The sequence below is a fragment of the Cornus florida genome, unplaced genomic scaffold (assembly GCF_030987335.1).
Source record: "Cornus florida cultivar Cherokee Brave unplaced genomic scaffold, ASM3098733v1 CherokeeBrave_3.0.0_Hap2_Chr04, whole genome shotgun sequence".
NCBI lineage: Eukaryota > Viridiplantae > Streptophyta > Magnoliopsida > Cornales > Cornaceae > Cornus > Cornus florida.
The window spans coordinates 79,431,509-79,443,688 of record NW_026775574.1 but is presented as its reverse complement, the minus strand read 5'-3'; the positions used below and the strand labels follow the sequence as shown (position 1 = coordinate 79,443,688).

Below are 12,180 nucleotides of genomic sequence, written 5' to 3'. Positions count from 1 at the left end.
TGATCAGTGGGAAAAGAAAAGGCAGTGTCAAAAACGTGAGTCCGCGTGATGACAACACTAAAACCACTAGTGTCCATCACTGAAAAATCAGATTCCTCTAAAAATGGATTCCAGCTCAAAAGCGACAATAGCTGGCCTGTCAAATCGTAGAGGAGGTATTAAATAAATATGATACCAACTTACCCAGTCCAACTTTCTATCCCAATCAACTCGTAAATTTCTTACTAATCGGCATTAATTCAAAATTCAAACAATCATAACTTTCAATTCGGTTGGAGTTCACACGACCCATAAGACACCATGAAAAGCTTTGAGACAAGTTCTACAATTTTTGCCAACCTCATTTACGAGATTATAGCCGTTTTCAAATTTGAAATTATGTCGTTTCAACATCATGACTGTTGATATGACAACTTTTTGGTGAATGATATGATAAATTAACTTTGTGTACTTTGAATGCGATTTTGTCAAGCAAAAATACATAATAATATTGAGAGAAAAAATAACTAAATATCACAAACTATTGTATAACGAAAATAATTTAGAATTACATGATTAGTGATATGGTAACTTTGTGACGGATGATATGACAACTTAAATTAGTGTATTTTGAAAGCAATTTTGTCAAGCGAATACATGGTAGGTTTGAGAGAAAATAAGAAAAAATTAAAATTTGAACCCTAACATACCACTTTGATAAACGTTTTAATAGTCAACTTTTTTTCTTCAATAAAAATCTAAATTTTTCAACCAATTTTTATGTGTGAGTAAGTAAATAAAGACATAATCCACTTATAAAAAATTTAAAATTTAGCTTAATTAATTTTTTTACACTAATTTCCTCAACGATCTACATTAGGGTAAAAAAATTAATTAAGCTATGTTAGGGAGCACTGCATAAGCTAAAGCGTTTCCAAATTGAAATCCGGGAAATTTTATTCAAAATTTAAATTAAATTTTCTTTAATTTCAATTACAAAAGAATTAAAATGCAACATTATTTTTAACCAGCTTTGTCTATCACGGGATCACAAAAACAAGGGGGTTACCAAATGCAACATTATTTTCAACTTTATAAACTCGTATGATTCATTAGGTTGCCAGAGGAAGGGTTGTGATCCCCCAACTAATGCCTCTGTCAGTCTGGCCCCAAATTAAAATCCATTAAATAGACTTGAAAACTCAATTTTGTATATGTATATATATATCTATATTGCAGTTACTATATATTATGTATTATCCTTTCCAATTTTCTACCCAGCTAACTGCCAAATTTGTTACTAATTGTCAATTTGGCCTTGAAATTGCTCTTAAAAAAAAAAAAAAAAACACTAGATTTAATTGTGTTGGTATTTAATATATAATAGGACAGTGTAAGGCCCAAAAGTTGATAGCACTAAAGGACTAGACTTAATTGTGTTGTACTTGAAAAATAAAAATAAATAAATAAAATTCAAGAACTCAAAAAATAGGAATCAATTTTGAGATAATTATAAAAGACAATTCAATAAAAATGAATGAGAATCACCTATTATGTTGGGATCTTATGCAATACATTGGTTACGTAAATAATATATACATCAGTTATGAATCAACAATGTAACGTTATTGCTTAAGCGATATAACGTAAGTTGTATGGACAAGATATACGAATAATGAATGGCATAGTAAAATTGATATATGTGAAGAAAAAAAAAAAAAAAGCATAGGAACTGTCAACCAAATTTTGATTTTTAGTTCTCCAAAAAAATAAAATAATTGAATCAATTAAACATACAAACGTTAAACATTTGCCTAGCTAATTCAAAGTTAAAACTGAATCTGCATTTATTTTAAAAACTGAACATTTATACAATACAGTTGATCAATGGGAAAAGAAAGGACACTGTCAAAAAGACAGGTCATGCATGAACATTTCAAACCCCGTATTGTCCATTAGTGAAAAAGCAGATTCCACTTAAATTGGATTCATTCTTTTAAATGTCTTGTCAAGATTGTTGGAGCAATGCCCATTTTATGGCTTTGAGCTGTAATCAGCCTGAATAATTACTATATAAAAAAAAAGAATAAGAAGAGAGAAAGAAGTTCCTGTGTATAAATATAAATAATATTTGATTGCAACAAAAATAAAATTTTAAAGAAGAAGAAGAAGAAAAATAAAAATAATATGAGAAAACTTTGAATGGGAAAAAGTTATAGGCTTTGATAGAAGAAGTAATTGTATTTTTTTTCAAGAAAATGAAAAGAAATATGAGGAGGAATAAGAATAAAAATGGAAAGAAATAAAGAGATTTATAGAAAAAAACAATAGTTTTAGGGGGGCATATAATCATTATTTACTTAAATATATAAATATATAATATTGGTTCGGTAATTGTTTCCAATAATTCAAAAAGTAGAAAAAAATTTAAAATAATTATACAAGACAATTATTTAATTGAAATTTTTTAAAAACAGTAAACCAAACAAATTTTTATACTTTTTTTTAAAAAAAAATTAGTTTTAAAAATAACAAAAACCACTCGAGAGAACTGATTCAAGCTGACCTTAATTACACTGTTTCATCAGGTAACATAATTAATTTTGGGGACACCTACTATGGTGGCCTAGGCTTTTATGTACAGTATATATATTTGAATTGTGATTGTGTTCAATAACCAATTAAACAAACGAATTTGCAGTGAACTCACAAAAATGAGTAGATATTGAGTGAGTCGAGCATACTTAATTAATAAAATATATTCCATTCTGATAAAAAATAAAAAATAAAAATAAAACCTATCTCAACCTACTTAAATGGTGTATTATGATATTGGGTGGACATAACAATGACGCGGTATGTCCGACTCGCTAAATATCTTTTCTATGAAAATGGAGGACTATTAGCACATGTCGTGATAAAATTAATATCAACGGCGTGCAATATATTGTACAAACATCAATTTAATTTATGCAATTTGATATCAAAATATTTTCTCACCACCACTGACAAATCTAATGCTTATCCTTCTTAATCGTGTTTACTTTGATTATATAATCGTGGTTGGGTTTCTAAAAATTGTTCCTCAGAATGCAAAAACTAGAATACTATTTTAAGAGAATTATAAAGACAATTATCTGATATTATTTTTTTTAATTGAATTTTCAGAAAAACATTTTTTGAAAATGGTAAACAAACAAATTTTTTTATACAATTTTCTAATTTTTAATTATTAAAAATAAATTAAAAAAATTGAACCTAACATCCCTAGATTACACTAGGTGTTGGTAATTCAAGTTGTTAGAACACTTGTGTTGCATAGTTGATCAGTGGGAAAAGAAAAGGCATTTGTCAAAAAAGTGAGTCCGCGTGATTAAACATTTCAAAAGCAGATTCCTCTTAAAATGCATTTCAGCTCAAAAGCACCAATAGCTGGGCCCCCGATCCGATCCATCTACTTCTACCGACACAAAACAATGAAATTAGTACAAACAATTCATTTTCATGTTAAATAAGTTATAGAAGGGCCAGTCTTGAAATTAACAATCCCATTGTACAAAAATATTGAAACTAGTTTGCGTAATTTTACCATAAAAAATGGGAATTAATATATTCAACAATCTTTATCTATTCATCATGGTTACCCTCTTGTCAAATCGTAGAGGTAGGATTAAAATTGATTAGGACATTATTGACTTAATTAATAGAGTGTCCAGTACTCCAGACAATTATACCCGTGCTTCACTTCTTCCTTTCCTAGTTAGCTACACTAAATTGTGTACATATGCATAAATTCTGCATTTAATTATAACATTGCAGGACATAGTTTAAGGACCAAAAGTTAATAAGGCACTGAAGGACTAGACTTAATTCATTAGATTCATCAATTATTGCCTTTTCTTTTTCACAAAGCTGTCTTTTGTCAAACTTTTGGCCCGTCAATCAAGCTCATTTACCTCCCACCGTCTTATGCACTCAGTGCCCCTTCCACTTTTTATTCCAAACAAAGTTTTCCCACACATTTGAGAAGGAACATTTGGGAAATTATCTGAAATTCCTTCTGGCTTTTCCTTACTAAAATTCATACTAAAGCTCATCATGTGTGACGTGATATCTCGTCTTGACAGTGTTGTGCATGTTTGGTAATTCAGTAGGGTGTTATGTTTTGTTTGGATGGTATTTGATTGTCGTAAAATATTTACGAATAAAAAAATATTAAAATTTAATTAAAATAATTTTTTTGTTAATTTTTGACAAATTATTTTATATGTTTCACCTCATGGACTCGATCTGAAATTCGACCTAGGTTTTTGCAAAATATAAATATATATATATATATATATATATATATATATATATATTAAAAATAAATATTTTACCTTGGAGTTCAAGATGAAAAACGGTTGTTTTATGGGTGATCTGCCAACACTCGGCAAGTACTCAACAATTCCAAACCAATCTCTAGTCCTAAGCGATGCTAAGTTATAGAGGCCCACTGTTTATTTTTGTGGTTCATGTACTACTTCAATCAGCGTGTATAATTTCTTTTATTGGCAAAAATACACAATATTCGCTTAATTATTATTTTCTTTTGAGAACTCGAACTCTCGTGAATCATTTTGGGAGGTTGAAGAATATTTTCTCACAAGTCACAACCACCCATATAGACAAATTTAATGCTTAGCCTTCTTAATCATGTTTATTTAAATGCATAGTCTTGGTTGAGTTTCTAAAAATTTGTTTTCAAAAATTCAAAAAATAAAAACTGTTATGCAATAATTAATAATCATTGAAGACAATTATTTGACATCATGTCTTTATTAATCGAGTTTTGAGAAAATTTGGTTTTGAAAATGGACTACTCACATTTGCTAGCGTAATCCTCACTACATGGGAGTGTCATGCGAATAGTAATCGGTTACTCCCTGTGTCAATCTAACTTTTCAAGAGATGATTCTTAATATATATATATATATATATATATATATATATATATATATCAATTTCTACTTAAGTTTTATAAATTCAATGCAATATTTTTCTGAATCAGTTATGGTGTAATCAAGGTTTCAATGTTTTTGTATAAAATAGAAAAGAAAATTTAAAAATAAAATTCCATTCACATCACCATTCAAATTAAACATTATTAATCGCATGGGGAAAAAAATTCTAAACTTAAACTCAAAGTTTACAATTTTCATTACTAGTATCAAAGAGTTTAAAGGTTCATAAAGTTTTAATTGTTAAGAAGATAAGCTACATTGTTCAATTCTATTATTTCTTCAATTGTGAGATCTTTTTTTATTATTTATAAAAAACAATATCAAATCTTAATAAGAGAGAGAAGAGAAAGTTTATACAAAGTATAGAAAAAGTTGAGAGAGATAGATAGCGAGAGAAAAAGAAGGGTTAACAAAAAAATAAAATAAAATAAAATATATATATATAGATATATATACAGAAATGTTAATTGAAGAAGGGAATTACAAAAATAGCATAACTGAAAAGTATAGTTGTGATATTTGAAAAAAATAATTATTAAATTATAAATTCAATGCAATATTTTTTTGAATCGGTTACGGTGTAATCAAAGTTTCAATGTTTTTGTACAATAGAATTGATAGGTCATCATCCTGTGCATGGGTTAGGACAGTTGACAGTTGTGGAGTCCACTTAAAATTGATTCCAGCTCAAAGTCACCAATTGCGGGCCCCCACGATCCGACCCATCTATTTCTACCGACACAAAACCATGAAATTAGTCTCACTACTCTAAATCAATTGTCCAAAATTTATGTTAATTGAGTTATTATAGAAGGGCTCATTTTGTAATTACCACTAGTACACTTCGATCATTTAATTAAAAACATTTCAGTCAGCTTCATCCTCTTGCTTTTTCTTTCACAAAGCAGTCTTTTGTCATAGTTGTCTTTCAGACTCGGTGCCCTTTCTACTTTTTATTCCAAACAAAGTCTTCCCACACAATTGAGAAATTATTGGAAATTCCTTCTCAATCGATCTTTTGTTCTCTTGATAGAAATTAAGAAGATCAGAGAGAATGGCTGAGAGTGCAGTAGAATTTCTACTCAATCACTTGACCAACTTCATTCAACAAGAGTCAAGCCTGTTGGGAGGAATAAGGGAAGAAGCTGAGTCCATCAGATATGAATTGGAGCACATGAGGGCTTTCCTCAAAGAAGCTGATGCAAATGAATTCAATAACTCAGAGCTCCAAGTATGGGTTAAACAAGTGAGTGATGTTGCCCATGACATGGAAGATGTTCTTGATGAATTCATGCTCCACATCGCACACTATCATGGGGATGGATTCTATGGTTTTCTTTGTAATATTTGCTCTTTGATTAAGAACTTGATAGCTCGCCATCGGATTGCATCTGAGATAGGCAAAATAAAATCCAGAGTCAACAATATACGTCAAGGCTACCAACAAAGATTCAGTATCTCAGAGCATGGATCAAGCTCCACCACTGTCAACAACAACGCATGGTATGATCGTCGAGGTGATGCACTTCTACTGGAAGAGGCTGATCTTGTTGGCATGGATGGGCCCAAGAAACACCTGATTGGGTGGCTTCTGGATGACAGTCCAAGACTCAAAGTCGTTTCGGTGGTGGGGATGGGGGGTATGGGAAAAACCACCCTAGTAAAGAAAGCCTATGATGATATGGGGGTGAAGAATCGTTTCAAATGTCATGCTTGGATCACTGTTTCTCAATCATTTCATCTCAGAGAGCTTCTCAAAGACGTAGTTCGAAGACTCTTCGATCAAGCCAAGGAACAGGCCCCTCAAAGTTTGGAAACCATGGACATCAATGACTTGAAAGCAAAAATCAAGGATTTCCTCCAACAGAGAACGTACGCGCTTGTTTTAGATGATGTCTGGAGTATAAATGCATGGGATGCTTTGAAATATGCATTCCCTGACAACAATAGTGGCAGCCGAATACTGCTCACGACCCGTATTGTTGATGTAGCTTCTACATCTTGTGTAGAATCTCCGGATCATATCTATACTATGGAACCATTGTCCCAAGAAGAGTCTTGGACTCTTTTCTGTAGGAAGACATTCCAAGACAACTGCTGCCCTCCAGATTTAGAGAAAGTCTCACGAAGTATCTTAGAAAAGTGTAAGGGCTTGCCACTTGCAGTTGTGGTAGTTAGTGGTGTTTTAGCTAGGAAAGATAGAAGTACATCCCATGATTGGGAATTGTTTCATCGTAGCCTTGGCGCTCAGTCAGAAGGCGACGACCAACTTGAGAGTATGAAAAGGATACTTTCTCTCAGTTACTATAATTTGCCTTACTATCTAAAAATATGTTTCTTGTACTTGGGTTTATTCCCCGAAGATTACAAGATTGAGCGCATGAGAGTGATTCGACTGTGGATCGCAGAAGGATTTGTGGAAGTGAGAGTGGGAAGGACAATGGAAGAAGTTGCTGAAGGCTATCTCAAAGAGCTTATTAATAGAAGCTTGGTCCAAGTGACAAGGATAGATGGTATTGGAAGGCTAAGAGAGTGTCGCATCCATGACCTTTTCCGTGAAGTAATTACTTCAAAGTCAAGAGAACAAAACATTGCTGCCATGGTAAGCAAAGAAAGCACAACGTGGCCGGAAAAAGTTCGGCGCCTGTCAATTCAGTACACCTTGGGGAACTTGCAGCAGACAAATCGTGTTCCTCAACTCCGTTCCTTGCTCATGTTCTCGGTGGAAGAACCTATATCCAAGTCGTTGAATCCTATATTATTCAATGGTGGGGTTAGGTTGTTAAAGGTTTTGGATCTGAGGGGTGCTTCTTTGGAGATGCTTCCAGATGAAGTCGGCAAACTATTTCATCTCAGGTATTTAAGCTTGAGGGGAACCAAGGTTAAAACGCTTCCGAAATCCATAGGTAAGCTTGAAAATCTTGAAACTTTGGATCTCAAAGAGACCAATGTAACTGAGTTGCCTGTTCAGATTCTAAAGCTCCAACGTCTTCGTCATCTCTTGGTGTACAACGACGACTTGGATACATATGGCTTTAAAGCAATAGTGGGAATAGAAGGATTGTCTTCCTTACAAAAACTCTGTTATATTGAAGCGAGCCATGAGAATGGTAGAATTGTAATGGGAGAGCTAGGGAGACTGACCCAGTTGAGGAGATTGGGGATTACGGAGTTGAGAAGGGAGGATGGGAAGGCTTTGTGCTCCTCTCTTGCAAAGCTGAGTAACCTTCAATCATTGTTCGTAGGTTCTGTAGAAAGGAAGGAGATTGTTGATATTCAACACTTGTCTTCTCCTCCTGGGTCTCTTCAACGGCTCTATTTGAGGGGACGTTTAGAAAATTTTCCGCATTGGATAACTTCTCTTCGTAACCTGCTGAAATTGCGGCTTCGGTATAGCAAGTTAAGGGATGATCCATTGCAATCCCTTCAAGATTTGCCCAATCTCTTGCAACTTTTACTTGATCAGGCTTACGAAGGGGAGGAACTGTGTATCAAAGCGACAGGGTTTCAGAAGCTTAAGACATTAGAGCTTCAAAGTTTAGAAAGATTGAGGTGGGTGAGAATGGAGAAGGGATCATTGCCTCATCTTGAAGAGCTGACTATTGAAAGCTGTAAGTTGTTGGAAGAGGTACCCACTGGCATTGAACATCTAACCAACCTTAAATCCCTTCAGCTTTGTGTCTCAGATAAATTGAAAATGACACTGGATCAAGACGAACAGGGCGGGGATTATTCGAAAATAGTACACATCCCCATTCTTAAAATTTCTTTTGGATAGTTGTTGGGAAGGAGATTATGTAGAGAGAGAGATAGAGAAGAGTCCTTGCACAGTTGAAATCATTAGAACTATCAGGTCACCGAATATTTGCTTTTATTTTATTTTTATAGGATAACTGATTTGTTTTTTCTTTGTTTTTCTTTTTCCCTTTTTAATATATTATGCTATTTTATTTTTATAGGATAACTGATTCGGGGTAGAGGGAGAAATGGAGAATGAGTCTCTGCAACGTTGTTGTTGAGATCATCACTATCTAATGTTTTGTTTTTATTTTATTTTTCTAGATAAACTGATGCTGTTCTTTTTCCCTTTTCAAGTGATTAAGTTGTTGTATATTGTGTTACATTGTTCACGAGCCCAAACTCACCTATTGTTATTCTAAAATGTCATGCTTTTTTTTTTTTTAGCCCGTCTCAAAATAATTATCTATTTTTCTTTTTCAAACAATATATTTTACATCTTTTTATATATGTTTTTGGAGTTTAAAATTTCAAACTTGAATGTAAAGGCAAATCAGTATCACTTCAGAAAGATAAGCATGTCCCACATATCTCCTTAAAAATTTTTAGAATATTTAAAAAAATAAAAAAAGTCAAATTCAAGAACTTGGACTACAACAACACTAATAAGGTTGTCCAATTGTGTAATATACATAAAATGTTGAATAATATAATAGAAGGTAGCAGTTTTTGTCTTTGTTGTTTACCATTTAAGGTAAGGTAGTGTTTGGAGGAGCCCTTCAAGGAGTAGGCACTTCGAAAATACATGGTAAGATTGAGAGAAAAAATAATAACTTAACTTTGTGTATTTTGAATGTGATTTTGTCAAGTGAAAATACATGATAAGATTGAGAGAAAAAATAAGTAAATATCACAAACTATTGTATAACGAAAATAATTTAGAATTACATGACTAGTGATATGGTAACTTTGTGGCGGATGATTTGATAACTTAAATTGGTGTATTTTGAAAGCAATTTTGTCAAGCGAATACATGGTAGGTTTGACAAAAAATAAGAAAAAATTAAAATTTGAACCCTAACATAACACTTTGATAAACGTTTTAGGAGTTTACTTGTTTTCTTCAATAAAAATCTAAATTTTTCAACCAATTTGTATGTGTGAGTAATTAAATAAAGACATAATCCACTTATAAAAAATTTAAAACTATATTTTGAGTCGTCTTTCTCTTGAATAAGAACCCTAATTTCCTCAACGGTAAAAAAAATTAATTAAGCTATGTTAGGGAGCATTACATAAGCTAAAGCGTTTCCAAATTGAAATCCGAGAAATTTTATTCAAAATTTAAATTAAATTTTCTTTAATTTCAATTACAAAAGAATTAAAATGCAACATTATTTTCAACCAGCTTTGTCTATCACGGGATCACAAAAACAAGGTGGTTACCAAATGCAACATTATTTTCAACTTTATAAACTCGTATGATTCATTAGGTTGCCAGGGCAAGGGTTGTGACCCCCCAACTAATGCCTTTGTTAGTCTGACCAGGAATTAAAATCCATTAAATAGACTTGAAAACTCAATTTTGTATATGTATATATATATAGATATATCTATATTGCAGTTACTATATATTATGTATTATCCTTTCCAATTTTCCACCCAGCTAACTGCCAAATTTGTTACAAATTGTCAATTTGGCCTTGAAATTGCTCTTAAAAAAATAAAAAAAGAACTAGATTTAATTGTTTTGGTATTTAATATATATCATGACAGTGTAAGGCCCAAAAGTTGATGCACTAAAGGACTAGACTTAATTATGTTGTACTTAAAAAATAAAAATAAATAAATAAAATTCAAGAACTCAAAAAATAGGAATCAATTTTGAGAGAATTATGAAAGACAATTCAATAAAAATGAATGAGAATCACCTATTATGACATATACATCAGTTACGAATTAATAATGTAACGTTATTGCTTAAGCGATATAAAATTTTTACGTAAGTTATTATATTGATAAGATATTTCGATCTTAACTGATGAATAATAAATGGCACGATAAAATTGATACATGTGAAAAAATAAAATAAAAAAAATAAAATATCGGAAACTGTCAACCAAAATTTGATTTTTAGTTCTCCAAAAAAATAAAATAATTGAATCAATTAAACATACAAACGTTAAACATTTGCGTTGCTAATTCAAAGTTAAAACTGAATCTGCATTTATTTAAAAAACCGAACATTTATACAATACAGTTGATCAATGGGAAAAGAAAGGACACTGTCAAAAAGACAGGTCATGCATGGACATTTCAAACCCAGTATTGTCCATTAGTGAAAAAGCAGATTCCACTTAAAATAGATTCATTCTTTTAAATGTCTTGTCAAGATTGTTGGTGCAATGTCCATTTTATGGCTTTGAGCTGTCATCGACCTGAATAATTACTATATAAAAAATGAATAAAAAGTGAGAAAGAAGTTACCGTGTAAAAATATAAATAATATATAAGTGCAACAAAAAGAAAATTTTAAAGAAGAAGAAGAATAAAAATAAAAATAAAAATAATATGAGAAATTTTGAATGGGAAAAAGTTATAGGTTTTCGTAGAAGAAATAATTGTAGTTTTTTTCAAGAAAATGAAAAGAAATATGAGGAAGAATAAGAATAAAAATGGAAAGAAATAAAGAGATTTATAGGGAAAAAAACAATAGTTTTAGGGGGGAATATAATCATTATTTACTTGAATATATAATATTGGTTCGGTTTCAAAAAATTGTTTCCAATAATTCAAAATAGAGAAAAAAATTGTTTCCAATAATTCAAAAAAAATTTTGAAAAAAACAATTTCAAAAAATTGTTTCCTTTTCTTATAGCTTCATGGCAACACGAAGGGATCCCGGGGAAAGTTCTAACTCCAATCCTATGGAAAGGGATCAAGAGCAAGTTGAGGAAGATATCTTATTGCGTGATTTGGTCCCACCAAGAGATGGACAAGCGAGGGGGACCGTTGACCCACCTTTTCAGATAAATAGGGAGCAGTTGAGGTTAGCCGTTCAGGAGGCTATTTTTGATGCATATCGACCGACAGGTGCGTCATCGTCACAGTTTGTGCCACCACCGGCACCACCACCACCACCTCCAAAGAAAAATGAGTTAGATGATACTCTTTACCGCATTACAAAGTTTGTGAAATTGATGCCAACTTTGTTTGAGGGCGGTCCAGTTCCGCTTGTTGCGGATAGTTTCATGGATAGGGTGGAGAAGCATATTAATGCCATGAATTTGGCAACGGACAAGTTGAAGATTACATTGGCTACTTACAATTTTGTGGGCAATGCTGAGATTTGGTGGAAAACCGTTTCTCACACCTATAATCTGGATACTATAACATATGTTACATTCAAGAAGTTGTATTATGAGAAGTACTTTCCAGCGCCTAAGCGGAGGGAACTAAA

At 32.0% G+C, this 12,180-nt stretch overlaps 1 protein-coding gene across 1 annotated transcript; it reads left to right on the top strand.

Moving 5' to 3' along the window:
- Positions 1 to 5,811: 5,811 nt before the first annotated feature.
- Positions 5,812 to 9,164, top strand: LOC132303616 (disease resistance protein RPM1-like). The gene is made up of 2 exons (XM_059800953.1): positions 5,812 to 8,835; positions 8,942 to 9,164. The coding sequence occupies exon 1, from the start codon at positions 6,037 to 6,039 to the stop codon at positions 8,758 to 8,760; it is 2,724 nt and encodes a 907-aa protein (XP_059656936.1). The 5' UTR covers positions 5,812 to 6,036; the 3' UTR covers positions 8,761 to 8,835; positions 8,942 to 9,164.
- Positions 9,165 to 12,180: the final 3,016 nt, after the last annotated feature.